Genomic DNA, 19,850 nt, shown 5'->3' on the forward strand with positions numbered 1-19,850 from the left:
GTAATGGAGATTTGGGGACAGGGAAGAGGTTGCAACAGGGCAGTGGGAGAAGCTGTTAACTGGAGCAGATGTAGAGAAATAAGAGGAATTGGAAGAATTTTAATAGGCAGGGCCAAGTAGAAGGTATTGATGCTGCAGTAGCCCTCCCAAAATCAGACACTTGTAATAATTCAGAGGTGGCGGTTTGGAGTAGCCACCAATTTTTGAACTAAAATTTACGCAAGGGTGCTTTGTTTGGGAATTTGAATGACAATGGCAAGATGGTAACCGTATAGCACAATTTGAAAGAGATGTTTAATTTGTAAGTAGTCTTGGAAGTTTTGAATTGCCTTTCCAGGAAGTGTTGGATCTAGAAATGAATTAATGCCCATTGCACTGTTGTATTATTGGAAGAGTCGCGCAGTTGTGAATATGCAGGAATCTAACATACCGGAATGCGGCAATACATTTTGCAGGTGTAGCAGCAGCTGGCCTGATCTACTGTAATGAATTGTTAGGGAAACAAATGAGACTGGTTCCTCTTTTGGATCACTCAATGCATTTTAGGTGCCTCTCATTGTTAAATCTACCCAATTAATTTTTTTCTATGAAAATGCAAAGTTTTAACATAATTTGCACTATTATTAGGTGTTTCATGAGTAATTTGAAATATTGGGGAACCTGCTTTACAAAGATTTTAAAATGATCACCCATGCATGCACAGTGCCTATCTTTTCTAGACAACACATCCTGTGTTCCCTTAGGTACAGTATGTACAGTATTTTTAAGTTACAGGTGTGCTTGGATTCACAGAAAATAGTGGCAGACTTTTCACTGTTTAATTGCCTGCTGCATTTGTTTTCCCACTTGTGTTTTCGTTTTTCTATTGCAAAAATTGCAGCAAGGACAACATCCGCACTGTCATATAACTCTTGTTCTTGCATGTTTCAAGGCTGTGGATCTTACTGGACTTTCTTTACCTAGAGGACTAAATACTTCACTTAAAGCCTTAAATTCACATTCGGAATACTGCAAGAAAGACTTAAGTGGATAGCCCAAAGTTCTAGTATTACCTGAGATTGCTACACCTGAAAAAAGGAATTGCAGCATTCCAGTACGTTAGATTTCTCCCCGTCCACTTTCTCAGTCGCACCCTAAGAGCCTATGATATTAGCAGTGTAGACCCAGACTAGGCCTCTTTCCTCAAAGTAACAAATACCTGTGTGTTGGGAAAAGATTTTGCTTGAGCCGTCTTTCTCTCATTATAATGTGTGAGAGAGTTGGCTCTCCTTCCATTGCACCTGATTAAGATGTAAAATGAAAATTGACAAGATGTCATGTTATACCAGCAGGCATTGATATAAGGGAAAGGTGCCATCTTACATATTTTAAGGTTGCTTCTCTTGTGAAATATATAGAGGGGTGTGTGTGTGTGTGTGTGTGTGTGAGAGAGAGAGAGAGAGAGAGAGATTAGATTTCTTACCCACCCTTCGCATAAGGTCCCAGGGAAGGTTACAACAAAACGATTCTAAAACAAAATGGTTACAACCATAAATTAAAAGAAGTGTTCAAATGGCGACTTCATTATACATCTGTAAGCGCCATGCGAAAACGTTCTTCTTCAACCAGGCCTTGGACTGATTAACAGTCTATGTCCTTTTAAATGTGTTTGCAAGAGGGTGTGTGTTTTGTTTTGTTTCTGGTTATGTTCTTTGTGGTTTTATTCTGTATTTTATGCTGTGAACTGCCCTGAGATCTTCAAACGAAGGGTGGTATACACATTTAATAAGTAATAATAATAGTAATAACAAAACAGCTTCATTTGTAAAACAATCACATTTATTAACAAAATGCAAACATTTAAAAAATAAATCTATAAAGTCAGTTAAAAATAGTTCTGAGACAGATGCAGACTGGGATAATGATCTCCACTTAAAAGACTTGTTGGAAACATGCGGGATATGTTTATCATAATGAGATCTGGGGTTCCTACACATCATATATTTAAAGTACATCCCTACCAAAAACCCTGGGAACTTTACCCCTCCGAGAGCTACAATTGCCAGCACGAACTACAGTTCCCAGTTTTTACTTTTGCGGGCTAGAGGGAGAGAAGAGAAATCTGTTTTAAATGTGTGTACACGGCCAAATTGTGAAGAAGCAGACTTCAGACAAAGGCACCGTGCCGTCTTTTTGAGTAGTGTGTGTGTCTTTCTTGTCTTTCTGGATCTTCTAGTTGTAGGCATGACTTCTGGAGCCGTACCAGAGCCTTTAAAGTGTAATATTTAAGCTTTTCACTCCCTGCCGTCTGACTACCAAAAGTAACTGTCTGTACCCTGATAGCATTTGTCGGGGCTAAACTTGGTTGTAGATTGACCTGGCATGGACAGGTATTTCCCGTTTTGTTCCCGCCTCGCAGCCGACAAGAGATTGCCCCAAAGCAGTCAAAGTTTGGATTCTGCTGGCTTCGCCTGTCACCGGTAAAGCCTTGCATTTCCAGCTTGTGCCTTCTTTATGAGCCTTCCAAGCACGAGGTGGCTGATGACTGTTCTTGGACCGAAGTCATGGGTATGTTGGCTAGATTTTTATCTCTCCGTTCTCACCCTGCCGTATATGAGAGGAGGAGAAGGAGGAGGATTTGCCGTCTAATTAGCAGCATTCCTGAGAGGTGACTGGGTGGTGCTGCAGCCCTGTTGCGTTTGCTGCAGTCAGCTGCTCAACAATCCAAAAGTGTTCCAGGAACTTACTCTGTTCTGGGACTATTTGAAGAGAGACACAGATGGACTGGTGTTTGGTGTTTCTCTCCGCCGAGAAGAGCAATTTGTACTCTGTATAAAGGGATATGGATAAATTTGGAAAGCATGGCAGGTCCGGATTTGTTAGGACTCGCATTCCTAGACCTCAGGTCCTACTGCAGCCAATCCAGCCTTCTGGTCATCCAGGTGTTTGCAGGTAATTCTCACATCTTTGTTTTGGGATGCCTCCTTTTTGGTGATTTACACTAGCGTAGAAGGTGGCATGGAGTTATTGTGCTCTGCTGGTAGTGTAATCAAATGGGAAATCCCAAATTTAAGAGACTAATAAAACTCAGTACGCAAAGATTGTAGCAATTACCGGTAATTGATATCGCTTATTTGTCTGTTTTTTTGCAATCACAGTCTAAATTGGTGCATTTTTAATGAGCTTCTTAGTAGTCTGTTTCAGGAAATGCAAAAAGTTGTTTCAGTGTTAGAAACTACTGCATAAACCCTTATTAAAGAAATGATAACTTGTCTTGGAAACTGTTTCTGAGTAAAGGGAAGTAAAGGGGATAGCATAACTTCTAATGGACTGAAATTGTCTCAATCATAGTTTAGAGCCAAATGTGGGAGTACGCCCAGAGTTTTTATATAAGATATACATAGGCTACATTTCTCAGCACCTTTGTTTGCTTGTTGGGTCCAGTGAAAGCAGCTGGACAAGCTTCCAAGGAGATATACCGGTACTTAGGATCACAGTGTCTGTATATTTATTGTGGTATTGTGGTATCATGCACTCTGACTTGGGAAGTACTTTTCATTTCCCATATTAATATTAGGCAGATTGATACATCAATACAAGTTTGGTAGTTTTGTTTTTGTTTTGACAGGCATTTGTTACCAGGAGTTTTTTCTTTGCTTTATATACTTCTCATTCTAACAGGCTAGTTTCGGGTTTTTGGGTGGGGAAGTCATGACTTGAAGGATGGGCTTATGGGAAATTGTCAAGAAGCAATGGCAAATAAAATAAGAGGAGGGTCTACTTCATTTTGAAAACTTTAGATGGCACAGTTTAAGATGACTGTGGGTTTTTTTTATTTTTTCAATATATCTGTTGTTCTTTTTGCCTCAAACTGCATCATGTATGGGATTTTAGTATTAACCAAAGCCTGATGATGGAAATTCAAATATACTGCTTAAATTGAAATCATGCATGCATGCATGTAAGTCACCCAGTGCTTGCATAATGAATACTCTGTTACGTATTTGCAGGCATGATTGATGGTGCCTGTGACTACATGATGCTTGCAAAAGGATATGCCAAAAATCCCAATAGTTTAATTGCTCTTCTGAATGGCCACATGTTCAATTAGTGTCGTAGTAACCACAGCATCCGTACTGGATTGCCATTAAGATGCCTAGCCTTGTTGAACCCCGCAGTCTTCAGTGCTATTCTTTCCAAGAACTGTTACTAAAGCTGTGGTTATTGATCCAGATTCCCTTGCATCATCTCCCTCTCCTCCTCACCCTCCCAAATTCAGGTTGATGAAGCCTGTATTTCTAGTGTCAGCACACCGACTGAGTGCCAGCTGTGCTGCATTTTCTCACAATTCAAAAAAACCTGACTCGGTCACATTCCACAAGGTGACCAAACTTCATGCAGAAACTATTTGGTGCATTTTTGTGGCGGGGTTAACTTGTCTTCGAGATAAGCCTTAAAATAAACACCTATCCCTTTTTCTCTTTGTCTGTGACCCTGAATTTAACCCCATCTGTACATCTCGCTTCAAAGAAGATGTACTTCTAAGTGGCAGGTGCAGCGCTGAAGTCTGGATTTGGTTTTGTGAGCCAAACTGACCCCTCTCCATCTGGGGGTGGGGGGGAATGGTGACTGCAAGGAGCTTATGGATCTGTGCTTTTAATTTGCATGGCCCGCAAATCTCTTTAAGCATGCAGCTTAAGTGGATCCTTCTTGGGTTCTGTTTTGGTGGCATTGGAAATAGTTTATTCCTCTTCTGTTTACATCATTCCTTGCTAATCACTGAGCCGGAATGGTTTCTGTTTCCCAATGTTCTTGAGCAGCAAATGCTTCCCAAAAATGGGGGGGGGGGGGAGAGAGAGAGAGAATGCCTCCATTGTTATATGGTAGAAATTTGGTCACCTCTGAAGGATGGGGTTGCAAAACCATATTAAATTATATGATAGGTTTTGTACTGATCAAGTTAGTTGCAAAACAGTCTAAACCGGCTTCATCACCATAACAGTCTAAGCCAGCCAGGCACCCTCCAGCTGTTTTGGACTACAAGTCCCATCAGCCCTGCACACACGCACCAGCTGGGGCTGATGGGAACTGTAGTACAAAACAGCTGGAGGGCAGTGGGCTGGTCTAAATATGGTGGGAAAGGCTTTCTGTCTAAGAATGAAAAAGGAGAATAGCATTATTTGTACATTATACATGTTATACTTTCTGGTAGAAGAGCGTGTTAGACATGTATCGAAATGACTACAAGGCCTGATATTCAAAGCACATGCTGTTTAAAACCCAACTGGAAAACGGTGGTTACCCTTCCAAACTTGTGAGGTGTGGGAAGTGAGAAAGGCCTCCTTTGGAAAGAAATTCCAGAGGGATTTGGTGGAGGGGAGAGGAAGGAATCATAAAGGTTCCTCTTTAAAAACCTTTCAGATTCTGACTTTCCTTTCATTTCAGTGGCACCACTAGTGTCCCATCAGGCCTCTCAGTGAATTTTAGATACATAGAATTGTGGAGTTGGAAGGGACCACAAGGGCCATCTAGTCCAACCCCCTGCAGTTCAGGAATCTTTTGCCCAGCGTGTGGCTTGAACTCACAACCCTGAGATTAAGAGTCTCCTTCTCTACCGAGTGAGGAAAGGTATGCAACTTCCTCTCTCCCTGGATCACTCCTACACTTGCCAGCGAAAGTCTGCCAACATCTCAGTGTGTGTATTAGTTATGCATTGGTTGACTAGCATGAGTTATAGCAAGCACCCTGCAGGGTCAGACAAGTATTGAAACAGTGTGCTCAGCTGCTTTTGAACCCTTTGTTTGTTTGTTTCATAATATTTATACAGTATGCCGTTTGATTGTAATTTTTAATTTGATTTGAATTTTATTTACAACATAACATAAACCCCCATCCCCCCATACACAAATCCACCTTCATTAAACATGAACATAACATAACATACAGTGAGCATAACATACAACAATACAAACAACCAAATAAAAGACTTCCTTTTGATTGTAAAAAACACACAGAAAAGAATAAGCAAAAAGAATAAAACAATAAAGTGATCAGTCAAGAACAGCTATATAAAACAATAAATAAATAAATAAATAAATAAAATTAATGATAAGAGAAGCAGAGATTAAAACACATGCCAGAATTCCAGATATCTGAGTAGGCTTGCCTAAACAAAAATGTTTTTATAAGGTGCCAAAAAGTGAAAGTGTCTGCCTGATGGCAACAGGCAGGGAGTTCCATACTAAAAGATCAGTTTCTTACTAATGCAGAAGGAGTATTGTGTGGCAGTTATGTAACACTGCCATTTTCGCAGTTTGAAGTGGTCAAGTCATGTAAGGGGTAAGGTGGTCCTGTAGGTAAACCAGTCCCAAGCCGCGACAGGGTCTCACTCCTGCCAGCAATCGTGCTGCACCATTTTGCACACTAACTGTAGCTTCTTCAGCCTGGATAGCTCAATTGGTGGGAGCATGGTGCTGATAATGCCAAGGTTGCAAGTTCGATCCACGTATGGGACAGCAGCAGATGCTTGCATTGCACAGGATTGGACTAGAAGATGATCAACTCTGCAATTCCATGATGCTGTGATTCTAGATCACGTGCAAGAGAAGCCCCAGATAGAGCATTAGAAGTCGTCTTCTCTCCCCCACCTCCTCTAGATGACTGGGACAAAGGCCTTTATTGTACATCTATTGATTTACCGAAGTCTAGTCAAGGAATTGGCAGCTGAGCTTAAGAGGGAACCTAGATGTTTGCCTTCCACATCCCATCCAACCGTCTTACAACTTGAGCCACACTGTTTCCAAAACAGTTTTGAAGTTCAGTGGTACCTCGGGATGTGAACGGGATCCGTTCCGGAGCCCTGTTCACATCCCAAACAGAACGTAAGACACGACAGTGCGTCTGCGCAGGTCGCATTTCGCCTCTTCCGCACATGTGTGTGACGTCATTTTGACCATCTGCGCATGGCCGAGTGGCAAAACCCAGAAGTAACGCGCTCCGTTACTTCCGGGTCACCGTGGAGTGCAACCCAAAAGTGCTCAACCTGAAGCATATTTATCCCGAGGTATGACTGTAGTTCAAAACTGCAAAAACTTCTTCAAATTGAGGAAGAAAAGCTGCTGTTTGTTGTCAGGTGAAGCAAGGAAGAGGTGAGGTTAGGCAAAAAACAAACAAACACTGATCTTGGAGGAAATACAAATCGCCCCACATTGTGCTTTTGGCTCAGCAGCAGAGAAAGCAGGAGATCATCATATACGTAGTAAAAGCTGTTTCATTTTTACCCCTTCGTTATTGATAAATCAGTGTAACAGGAAATGGAGGACACAGCTCATTCAGCATCCAGTTCCTTGGCGCATCGGGGATGACTTTGCAGAGGGGCTCTCAGCTGCATGGGCTTCCTTTGAGAGAAGTTCTTCTCTGAACTGTGAGAAAGCCCGTGCATTTTGTAACTGGCTAAGTAGCCTGTCAGGGTTACATTTAGCAGGTGCCAATGCCATTAATACATTGATTTGGAAGTGAAGGTAGTCCTGTCTCACTACCCTTTGATTTTGACTTGGCTCATAAATTTGATAAGCAGGTGCTCTCCTTTTGGTTGACCTAGTTGCCACAAATGTTGAGAAACTGAATGCCATTTGTGCCTGTAGAGGCAACAGCCACCCTAGTTCATATAGGGAAAAACAGAACTGGGAGTGGTGAGAACTGCCCTGTGGCTGTTACACAATTACTTCACCTCCCCGTTCATTGCCTAATCTTTTTATCCTTTTACGCTAACAGTTTCCATCCACGTTAACACTGAATTGGCATTTGTGGAACACCTCAGAGCCCTGCTTTGAGCATGTCTACTTATTGGAGTTTTATTTATTTTACAAGGAAATTCACCAAGATAAAAAGAAAAATCCAGGCATAATTAATAACGCCAAACAGGGAGAAAGGGAAGAAAGAGCTTCCATTAAGCCACAGGTCATATATGGCTATATTCCTTAGCTCAAAATCAGTGGTCACACATATGCTGATTAAACAATTTCATTTTCATTCTCAAAAAATTATGAAGTCATAACTATTATACAAGGATCAGCCTTGCGTTCTACAATGTTGAATAAATACATTCAGTCAGGAAATGTGTATGAGAAAGAAATTATGTTCTCTTGCTCTGATGAGATACCTTAGCTTGGCCATCAGGGTATAATCTCAACATCTATTAAAGCACTCTGTGATAGATGGAATGTTCCTTGACATCCATTTGGAAATAGGTATCTATAGTATTGGAATTTTGATCTATGAAATTCTTAACCTGTTGTGTTGCTTTGTTGAACTAGTGGCTGCATACAAGAGCCACTTATAGTGGAATTAGACCTGAATTTAGATCTGTTAAAACTATTGGATGGCCATTTGCCCGTATTCTGACTGACCTCCTTTGCAGGGTTTGTGAGAATAACATGAAGGGAGGTGGAAGAGTGGAACAATACGATAATCTTTATTGTTGTTGTCCCATACAGAACAACAAAATTGAAAAATCTACATAAAACATTCAAAACCCAACAAGCCTGCTATCCCAGCTATCCCAACCTGGTTAGCCCCCTAAAAACTCTGATACCCCATTTTTAAATACAATATACTCCCATAGAGACTCCTTATACTGTGTTTAAAACCAAAATCGCATTTGGGTAGAAACTGTTTCTCAGGCGGCTAGTCCGAGTCCTTATAACCCTGTACCTTCTTCCAGAAGGCAGAAGCTGAAAGAGATCATTTCCGGGGTGTGCACTATCCTGCGCTATCTCTGCAGCTTTCTTATGGCACCCGGAAGCATAGATTTGATCCAAGGTGGGAAGAGTGCACCCAATTATTCTCTCCACAGTCTTTATAACCCTGGACAGCATTGTTTTTCCCTGACCGTTCAGCTCCCAAACCACACACACAGACCATAAGTTAATACACTCTCCACAGTACAATGGTAAAATGCCATCAACAGGTCCTCTGAGCGTGCTCCTCTGAGGTCTTCAGAAGGGTAGGATAAAATGCAATTTAAAAAGGAACTAACCTCCACTGGCATCTTGTAATGTAAAACCATAAAGCAGATAAGCATCATAAAACAGCATTCCAGCAGCAAAGGGAACCAATTCTTTGAATCAGTTACCTCCCAAGACCTGAAGGAAGTGATGCATCTAAATGTGAAATCAGACAACAAGCAATGTGTGGGGACAACAGTCAAGTCCACGAGCTTGCTTGTGTCTCAAGTTGATTCTTAAGCTTTGCCTGAGCAGATTCACACAACATACTAAGCCACACTTTAGCTTAGCAGGACCATGCAAATGTGCAGATTCCTGGAGGGGAAGTCGCATCCGCTTTGCTACTCTCTAGGGCTCCACACTAAGCAAAGCCAAGGTTTGCCTTCACACAACCTTGAGTCTCCGTTCCAGTGGCCTGCTAAGCCAAACCGGCAGCAAAAAGGATCTGGGAGGAGCAGGTCGGCTCTGGAGCCCAAACAGGAGCCCACCTGTTTGTGCAATCTCACAAAACCAAGGTTTAGCTTAGCATGCTGTGTGAACCAGGCCACTGGTACAGTGAACCAATGTTAAGAGCCCAGAAGTTCGAACCCTGTATGGGACAGTTGCATGTGCTGGTTGGACTAGATGAGCCATAGAGTCACTTCCAACTCTACGATTCTGTGTATGCATAGTCCTACTAAGCCAGTATTTGGCATGTTGTGCGATAACAGTGCCAGAGGCTGCACCAATAGCCTCTGGGAACTGCAGATGTTTGTGGAGAGGCAACAGTCCTGGTTGCAGATAATGGGCTGTCATCTCCACACTGTTCTAATACAGCATCTATACCGAACAGGTCCTTAGCAGTTGCTAGCCTTTTGCATTCTTGATTGTAATTCTGTTGCATGCAGCTGTGTCAGAAATAGAGGGTTGCCAGGTAAAAAAAAAGCCTGTAAAAACATTAGAGCCTGCTAGGTCAGGCCAATGTTCTACCTGTTGTATGGAGATCTCCACACCAAAGATTCAAAACACATGGCAATCTCCCAAAGGATCCTGGGAACTGTAGTTTGTGAAGGGGGCTATAGCAATTGTAGATCTTGTAAAGAGCAAACTACAGCTCCCAGGATTCTTTGGGAGATGCCATGTGCTTTGAATCTTTCATGTAGAAATCTCTATACAACAGCCAAGTTACTGTGGCATCATCTGAAGTAAGCCCTACTTTTTGCCTGGCTGGAATGTGCCCTGGACATCTCCTCCTTGCTGAATAGAGGTGTGTGTGTGTGTAGAACCCTCTTGTGTTTTGCATGGGCAGAAAGTATCCTACTGTACAAAGATAGGCGTTGGATCCACTGCTGCTTCTCATTTCGGCTACTGGGTCCTGCCCAGATCCCCACAAGGGAATGTTACTCACTCCTGCCCTATCACCATATCTCCCCTTGCCTGTGCCCCTGTTGATCTGCACACCCCAACTTTTCTTCCCTCCCTCTCCACTGTCTCCAACTTTTAACTCTCCAAGGCACATATCTTCCTGTTTTCTCACTTGGCTGCTTTCCCCACCTCTTTTATGATTATTGTTGTTGTTATTGCTGCAAAGTTTCTGCACTGCAAGGAAGACCTTGTATCTGTTGATCAGGCCAATGTAGGCTTAAGTAATTGCTTAGTACAATCCGTTATTGCAACGAGAGTGCTCCAGGCATAAACTTGGAAGCAAATTAAAGAGGGACTTAGTTTCCCACTTCATTAACCCCCTCCCCCTTGCTCTTTTTTTTTTATCCCTTTCATCCATCCTGTCTCTGCTAACTGATTATTTGACCTTGAGAGACTAGTTGAAGGTTGGCGGAAGAGCTGAATTTTTGAAGCTGTCTGTCATTTCCTCTGACTTCCTACAACTCTCCGCGCCCCTCTTTACCAAATCCTTCCCTGGTTATATGTGTGGTGTGTGTACTGTGTATACACAACTTTGTGGCCTGATCCACTTGAATGGTCAAGCTTTCACCGGGCTCCTTGCTCAGCTGTGTCTGAATAAATCCTTTCTGCTTAAGTTCTGATAGCATCAGGCTAAAGGACCATTTAGTTCAGCATCCTGTTCCCACAATGACCACAACTGCCATTCAAAGGTAGACAGTGGAGGTACTTTGCCCCTAGAAATTACTCTAGTATTCGGAATGTTCTTCCAGTGTCATTGGCATGAATGTCTTTGAGATGTCGCCGTCACCATTTCCGTTTTTATTGCAAGCTAAGTTGGAACCACTGTGAAGTGGATCACATTATTGTTGGCTTCTGCTTGTGGCAAGCAAGTCTACCCTTTAAAGCAGTTGAGAACAATAAGAGGAAATGCTCTATTAACGCAGCTGCTGAACTGGAAGGCTGTCTAATTCCATCCTCCATGTGGAAAGGGCGTTGAGAAACACAAGGCAGGATTCCAATAGCTTGCGGGGGCGGGGAGCATCTATTTGGGTGGAATGATTCAACCTTGGAACAACCGACTGCATAGCAACCTTGGCTTATGTTTACTGGTCAGTAACCAGTGCAAAGGGCATATTTTGGCCTCGTGTGCATCTTTTCCCTTTTTTGGGGTCTGTTTTTAAGGTGATGAATATTGAAAGTTACTTGATGGGCTCTAATGTTGAGTTAGCAACTGGAAATGTCCTCTAGGGTTATGTACACATTAGTGGCTTAAAATGCAGCAAATCTGTTTTCGCCTTCTGCGTTTCAAGTCATATTTGCATGGTGCTGTACACATCGTAAGTGGAAGTGGGGATATCATCATCACCCAATATGCACGGCCTATTCAGACACACATGCCCCGAACTCCTGTTTATGAAGCTGTCATTTGCACATGTGCACTTATGAGCACACGTGTGATTGCTGTCTCAAATGTGCACGTATGTCTTAAGTTCAACGTGACTGTGGCCTAAGGTTTCTAGTTGGATTGAAGCGGGTTAGAGAGAGGGGGGGAAACACATCAAAAGCAATAGATCTCCAGTAAGTGAAGGAATGATGTGGTTTGTGGCTACCATCATGTGTATATGACTTCAAAAACTAGCAGAGGGAGTACGCTGGATGCAAAGTAAGTAGTAATGCACACACAACCCTAGATTGCAATTCTCTGCATCCTTAGCTGGGAGTAATCTTCTTTGAACACCACATCTGACATAATAAGCATGGGATTCATCTGCTTGGATGACTTAATTTCTTACAGGCACACCACAAACCAGGTTGAGAAGAAGAAGAAGAAGAAGAAGAAGAAGAAGAAGTAGAAGAAGAAGAAGACAACGACGACAGTTTGGATAGGAAATTAACAGCTAACCACTTGTGTTCTGGGTCCTTAAGCACATATAATGAGATTTAGGGCAGAGCTATGTCTTCTTTCTTCTCTTTCTTTGGCGATCACTCGTAGCCGAGTAAGATTGTCTTCCATAAACACGGTTTTAACAATGAGTCCGTAAGTGACTGTGGAGGCCAATAATGGATCCACGCGTCCTTTCACAGTGGGGACATTGGTTTCCGAGCGGGAGTTGATCACGGTGTGGATTTGCCAAGCGTGCCTTCCTCCTAGCACGTTTCTCCCTTGCGTCCTGAGTTTGAGTGTCTTCAAAGTCCATGACACCTTTGGTAAAGGCTGTTATCATAGCGTTGACAGGCCCAGGTTTTGACTTCCAAAATGTATGCATTTGCTGCAGGAAAAATGCTGCTGTGTAATACATGCAGGGACGCAGGTGGCGCTGTGGGTAAAAGCCTCAGCGCCTAGGGCTTGCCGATCGAAAGGTCGGCAGTTCGAATCCCTGCGGCGGGGTGCGCTCCCATCGTTCGGTCCCAGCGCCTGCCAACCTAGCAGTTCGAAAGCACCTCTAAGTGCAAGTAGATAAATAGGGACCGCTTACTAGCGGGAAGGTAAACGGCGTTTCCGTGTGCTGCGCTGGCTCGCCAGATGCGGCTTTGTCACGCTGGCCACGTGACCCGGAAGTGTCTCCGGACAGCGCTGGCCCCCGGCCTCTTGAGTGAGATGGGCGCACAACCCTAGAGTCTGTCAAGACTGGCCCGTACGGGCAGGGGTACCTTTACCTTTACCTTTAATACATGCTATTCCTAAAACATCAGTGCATAGAAATGAGGGCAGTGCTATATGCGACTTGGTTGTTGGATTGGGGGCAATGCAACGCCAGCACTTAAGGGTTCAATCCAAACTCGCAGTCGACTTCATGTGTGTCGGATAGGGTGAAGTTCTCCCTTCACTCAGCTCAGAACAGCTCCCTGCCTATGGAATGATGCTCCCTGCTCTGCCCACAGGCAGAACTACTGCTAGTGTACTCTTTATAAAGCCTGGAAATGGAGCATCTGGGCAGAGGGCAGGGGTTGACCCAGCCTGGGAACCACTGGTGACATCATGGCCTTCCTACTTGACAGGGGTTTGGATTACCCAATAAGGTTTTTTAAAATAAAAATAAAAAATCGAAAATTAAAATATGAGAGTTCAAGTGGACTTGATTTAGTCATCTTCTTCTAACCCTCTTCCCCACTGTGCTATTGTAGCAGCTGCCCCCAATGTTTCATTGCCAGAATAATCTGCACTTTATCTAAATTGCTACTTGCCAGACATCACTCAGTGTTCCTTCCTTGCTGCCTTCAAAGGGAATTTGACTTAACTTCACTGACACACACGTTGATTCAACAACCTCCATGTTTCCAGATGTTGCTTATTTGTCAAAGGATTTCTTGAATCACATACATTGTGTTTCCATAAAACAGAGCAGATTCTCATCTACATCAGAAACAGCAACTTTGAAGTGTGTGTTCAATTTTTTTTTTGAAAGCATAATTCTCTGAAAATGTAGCACAAAGCAGATTCTTCCATGACTGATACTATTAGTGAGCAAAGGCATTCAAATGCAACAAGTTTAAAGTTGCACTCCTTCTCTATGCATGGTTAGTCCCTGTAACTCATTGCCATAGGACATGAGTAGGTAAACAAAGGCCCAATCCGGATCAGGCCCAATCGCCTTCTAAGTCTGGCCCACGGATGGTCTGGGAATCAGCATGTTTTTACATGAGTAGAATGTGTCCTTTTATTTAAAATGAATCTCTAGGTTATTTGTGGCGCCTGCCTGGTGTTTTTACATGAGTAGAATGTGCACTTTTATTTAAAATGCATCTCTGGGTTATTTGTGGGGCATAGGAATTCGTTCATCCCCCCCCCCAAAAAAAATTATAGTCCGGCCCCCCACAAGGTCTGAGGGACAGTGGACCGACCCCCTGCTGAAAAAGTTTGCTGACCCCTGCCATAGGATGTGATGGTTTAAAATTTGGGTATCTTTTTAATGAGTTATAATGACCTACATCTTCCTACCAGGAGTGCTTTAGTCTACATAAAATTGGAAGTGGATAACTTAGCAGAAGTTTTGTCCTGCCTGATTAGCATCCTTAAAAATCTGGTCCATTGTCCTTTATCCTGTAGCGGCCTATCGAGTACCTAGAGAAAGCACACAAGCAGGAAATGAAGGCACTAACCCTGCTCTTGCTGCTGTTCCCCAGGAGCATGCTGGATTTTGCATATAGTTGTAGCCATTGATTTCCCTATCCTCCAAGGATTTGTCTCATTGACTTTTAAAGCTATCTGTTGACTGGCTGGTAAGATACTCTCCCAATAGCTAGCAAATAGCTGGAAGGCTCAGCCTGTCTTCCAGGCAGCGATCGCTGTTGGGGAGCTAGTCTAGCACAGGTGGGGCAGCACTGGTTCTAGGTTCAAAGTCAAGTCCTGGCTCCAGTGAGCAGAGCTGGGCCAGAGTCAAATTCCAGAAAGGCCCGAGAACACAACTCTGGTTCCAATATAAAAGTCAAATATAAATGGCCGCTATGGGTGAGGTTCCAGAAATGTGCCCAGGCAAAGTCAAGTTTAGGTCTTTGATAATCGGAAGGAGCAGCATGGAGAGCTTTGAGCGGTACTGAAAGCTGGGCAAATTGAATTTGGACGTTGTTCTGACGACTAGCAGATTCAAGTGGCTGTCTCCATCCCCACAATGAATGAGGATTTCACTGTGAATGGGGAACTGCTTACTTTAGGAACCCCTGAGTGTGGAGGTGATGGCAGCCTACTGGTAGCTATGGTACTGGATTTCAATGATGGGTACTACCTTCTCAGCACAATGTGTGTGTGGGGGAACTGTTTTGTTGTCCCTTCCCACACAGGAGCTACCTTTGTGGCTTCTCTCACTTCAATTAAAAGTGGATGATGTGATGTGGTAACTTCTCCCATGGGTCTTTTGTTTGTTTTGTTTGATAGCCATGTTCAAATATATAAAAGGATGTCACATAGAGGAGGGAGAAAGGTTGTTTTCTGCTGCTCCAGAGAAGCGGACACGGAGCAATGGATCCAAACTACAAGAAAGAAGATTCCACCTAAACATTAGGAAGAACTTCCTGACAGTAAGAGCTGTTCGACAGTGGAATTTGCTGCCAAGGAGTGTGGTGGAGTCTCCTTCTTTGGACGTCTTTAAGCAGAGGCTTGACAGCCATATGTCAGGAGTGCTCTGATGGTGTTTCCTGCTTGGCAGGGGGTTGGACTCGATGACCCTTGTGGTCTCTTCCAACTCTATGATTCTATGATTCTATGATTCTATGTTGGTTTGTTCAGGAATGGTGTGCAGCCAGAGAAACTGCAGAGCGCCGGATAAATCAAACATTTGCAAATTCTTAAGTGTACTGCAAAAGAGGCAGAAATACAAAAACGCCTTTTGCAGGTGAAGAGAAATTGGAAGACAGTTTTGGCACAGCACAAGATCTATTCAGCACATCTTATTTCAGGTGTGAGAGTGAGGCACTTCCTTGGGCCTCTTTCGCTGAGGAGGTGGGATTAGGGCCCTGGTTCATGACATCCTTCTTAGTAGAGGCATACCTTTCTTGCCCTCCCTACCTCAGCTAAGGAAGATATCATCTGGGTCTGTGCCCTTCAAGGGAAGGGAAGCTGGAGTGTTGGTGTGAGACTAAGTCAGAGAACTAGCTGTGAGCTCTGGAGAACACCTTTTAGGGCAAGCTGATACAGGCACAAGAGACTTCACTCTTTGTAGAAGTAAAGCTTTGTGTCCACATATGCTCAACGTGGTTATGGCTTGCTTATGTGGTATCTTTGCCTCACGGTGCCCTCTCCTGAAATACCAATTTTGTCACAGTTACCAATGCCTGGCGATGCCTACATTGGATTATGATTATTTTAATGTTATTTATTTATTCGAGATATTTCTACACTGCTTAATTATTCCCCCTTCTTAAAAAAAAAAAAACATCAGAAAAGGGGACAATAAGACAATAAACAATTATTGTGAAATTAAACAGAATCTTGAAATGCCTGTTGTAATGCATTATACACGGGGCTGCTTGTGAAGAAAGTTCAGAAACAAAATGGGAGAGGAAGGTTATGAAGTTGGAATTGATCAGATATTGTCAGTATTGAAAGACCTTCTTGGCTCCTGAGTGGTTTCCAGGCACAATGCACTGTACCGTTGTTTTGTTTTGTTTGCCTGTCAAACCACAAATAGCCTAGGACCCAGATTATCTGAAGCACCACCTGCTCGCAGATGAACCTATCAAAGTGTAGACGTAGTCAGATAGGTCCTGCTTTTGAGGTCCACCAGCTTCAGGAGTGTGGCTTGTCATTGTTGGTAACTCTTGCAAACACTTTTGCCTGGTGCTCACCCTACTATTCCCAAGGCACCAGGTGAAACCTGCCCTACTTTCCAAACTTTTTGGCAGGATGGAATGATGACATTGGTAGATGACTTTTCCTGTCAATGCTGAAGCTTTTCCTGCCTGATTTGGACAACTTCATTTTGTGTTTTCTTGCTGCATTGTCTTAGCTGTGTATGTAAGTTGCAATGGGAAATTATTGATTTGGTATAAATCATTAAATAACAAAAAGTTTGGATTTGTGGGTGAGTTTAGGCAGGTTTTATGAAAGCTGAATGCAGTGGGAAATGAATTACAAATGCTTTGAACTAAGTGACCTCAAGACATATTGTTTCAAATGAATTAAGGAGGCAAATAGTATACAATCATTCTGGATGATTTAATCGTTCTTGAGTGAGTTTGACTATATATCATTATCTTGTAGCAATTTTTTGGCCCCCAAAGGAAAGGTGGCTGCAGGAGGTTTTCCTCCTCACGTGACTGTGATTTCCCTCCCCATTGCAGCACTGGCTGCATGGAGGGGTTCCTCTTTGCCTTTCAGCAATATGAGGGGAATTTAAGATGGGTCACCTGAGCTCTGGGATGGGCTCTGTGACTGCACTGTGCTAAGAATATAAGAGCTTGCTGGATCAGGCCAATGACTCATCTAGTTCAGCCTCCTGTTCTCATAATAGCCAACCAGAGGTGTGTGGGAAGCAAGATATGAGTGCAACAGCGCTCTGCCTATCTCCATTTCTGAGCAACTGGTATTCAGAGGCATACTGCTATTAGCCATTATGTGTGTGGTGTACAGACATACCTCGTGTTGCGTTAGGTTCATGTTGCGTCTTTTCAGCTTACGAAGGCGGCAAACCCGGAAGTGTGTATGGATCGTGTCCGCAACTAGAGGTACCACTGTACAGTGGTACCTCTGATTATGAACTTAATTCGTTCCAGAGGTCCGTTCTTAACCTGAGGTACCACTTTAGCTAATGGGGCCTCCCGCTGTTGCCATGCTGCCGCCGTGTGATTTCTGTTCTCATCCTGAGGTACAGTTCTTAACCCAAGGTACTACTTCCGGGTTAGCGGAGTCTGTAACCCGAGGTGTTTGTAACCTGAGTCTGGGATCTCTTCCGGAGCCCTGGACGCTCAATGAAAGGGACACTCAACAAATCGCCACTCTGCGCACGCGTGTGGAGTGGTTTGCGCTTCTGTGCATGCGTGAGCGGCAAACCCAGAAGTAACCCATTCTGGTACTTCCAGGTTTGCCGCTGACATTCGCTGAAATGGACAGTCGACGGGGCGGACGTTCGCAGAGGTATTACTGTATGTGTGTGCATGCGTGAAGTTAAGAAGTAACAATGCCCACTGCATGCCTGCAGCCCTGGGGGTTTTGCAAAAGGGGCAATGTGACCCTTGGGCTGAAAAAGTTTACCCAACCATATGTCAGGAGTGCTCTGATGGTGTTTCCTGCTTGGCAGGGGGTTGGACTCGATGGCCCTTGTGGTCTCTTCCAACTCTATGATTCTATGATTCTAACCCCTGTGGGTTGAGTATGGCAGGGTGCTTTAATGGGTTGTATGTGGCTTAAAGTGAAAGGAGATGAAAATAAATAGCCTTTTTCAAGGTCAAAGGCCTACCGCATATATTCAGCTCCCACTTCAGTTTTATGTGGGCCCTAAGTGCTACCAATTCTTAGTTCTCTCCCATCACCCTGCACCCAAATAGGTACACATAGAGACCAATGAAGTGAAGCCCCTCTTGTGCTTATGCCATATTTAAAAGGCTTCCAGGTCAGACTCTCATTTTCCTGGGATTGCAATGATTTTCCTCTTCAAGTTTTGGAAGCTTTGACTCTCACAGGCTTAAATCAGCTCTGAATCTTTCCCAAGAACCAGAAGCTCTGGTGCTTCCTTTGCATTCTCCGCAGAGTGTTCCCTTCTAGGTCATGTACAGGACAGTTCAAGGAAGTTTGCATTGTTGCAGCTCCACTCACGTCAAAAGGCTGGGCTCGGTTTCATCCTTCAGTCCACATTATCGCTAAACAAAAACAGAAAAATCAGACACTTTGGAATTTTATCTATTTTCTGGATGTCATCTTTGTAGGGAGAATGATGGGGGTTTTTTGTGTGTGTGTGCACGCAGTAAGCATGAATGCCAAGCAGATATTTTTCAGTCTCTGAACCATTTGCTTTGCTTTCCCCTCCTCATTAGAAATTGTGCTTGCAGAATGAGCCGCTTTCCTCGGAAAAGTTCCTCGGAGCTGCTGCAGTCAGAATGCAGGCATTCCAGGGCAGATTCCTCCAGCAACTTAGCAATGGATACTTTTTGGCTAGAGGTGGAGAGCATCAAAGAGAGTACCGAATGTGAGCCGGATGAATGCAACCTTACAGATGCCAAACCCCCAGAAGGTAAAAAGTTTCTGTAGCTCCACTTGAGTTGTGGGAACAAAGAATAATATGCAAAAGTGCCTGTTTACTGGAGTCATCAGCTGAGTAAGATGCTTAAAGGGGGGGAGGCATATTTTATTATTTACTGTATTTTTCGCTCTATAAGATGCACCAGACCATAAGATGCACCTAGTTTTTGGAGGAGGAAGAAAAATATTCTGAATCCCGGAAACCAGAACAGCAAGAGGGATTGCTGCACAGCAATCCGTCTTGCTGTTCTGGCTTCAGCGAAAGCAACGCAAAGCCTCTTCAGGGCAGCAGGAGGAACGCTCTCCCTGCCCTGAGGAGGCTTCGTGTGGCTATACCAGAAGCCAGAACAGCAAGAGGATTCGCTGCACAGCGAAAGCAGTGATCCCTCTTGCTGTTCTGGCTTCAGCGATAGCTGCGCAGCCTGCATTCGCTCCATAAGACGCACACACATTTCCCCTTCCTTTTTAGGAGGGAAAAAGTGTGTCCTGCAGAGCGAAAAATACGGTATTTTTGTGCTGCATTTATATCCCTCCCCTTTCCTCCAAGTTTCATATATGGTTCCCTCCTCTCTCATTTAATTCCCCTGTGAGGTAGGTTAGGCCAAGGTTGCAGGTTCAATCTCCTTAAAGTACAGCTGCATATTCCTTCATTGCAGGGGTTTGGAATAGGGTCCCTTCCAATTCTGTGACTCTATGAGATCCTTCTTTTTTTGAGGGGCAGAAGAAGTCCCTGTAGACATGTGACTGGTTCCCAGATGATGAACTGAAATTCTGAAAACCAGTTTCTGGATACCGCAGGAGGGGAGAGTGCT

At 43.7% G+C, this 19,850-nt stretch overlaps 1 protein-coding gene across 2 annotated transcripts in view; it reads left to right on the forward strand.

Moving 5' to 3' along the window:
- Positions 1-2,332: 2,332 nt before the first annotated feature.
- The window catches only part of ARHGAP40 (Rho GTPase activating protein 40), a 37,337-nt gene continuing 19,819 nt past the window's right edge, over positions 2,333-19,850 (forward strand). The window contains exons 1-2 of one of the 2 annotated variants that reach the window (XM_083446895.1): positions 2,333-2,931; positions 18,834-19,030. In XM_083446895.1, coding sequence (XP_083303021.1) covers positions 2,822-2,931; positions 18,834-19,030 — 307 coding nt within the window. In that variant the 5' untranslated portion in view covers positions 2,333-2,821. The remainder of the gene's footprint in view (positions 2,932-18,833; positions 19,031-19,850) is intronic. The other variant, XM_083446896.1, reaches the window with a different exon arrangement.

Source organism: Podarcis tiliguerta (genome assembly GCF_965153285.1).
Source record: "Podarcis tiliguerta genome assembly, chromosome: 6".
Taxonomy (NCBI): Eukaryota; Metazoa; Chordata; class Lepidosauria; order Squamata; family Lacertidae; genus Podarcis; species Podarcis tiliguerta.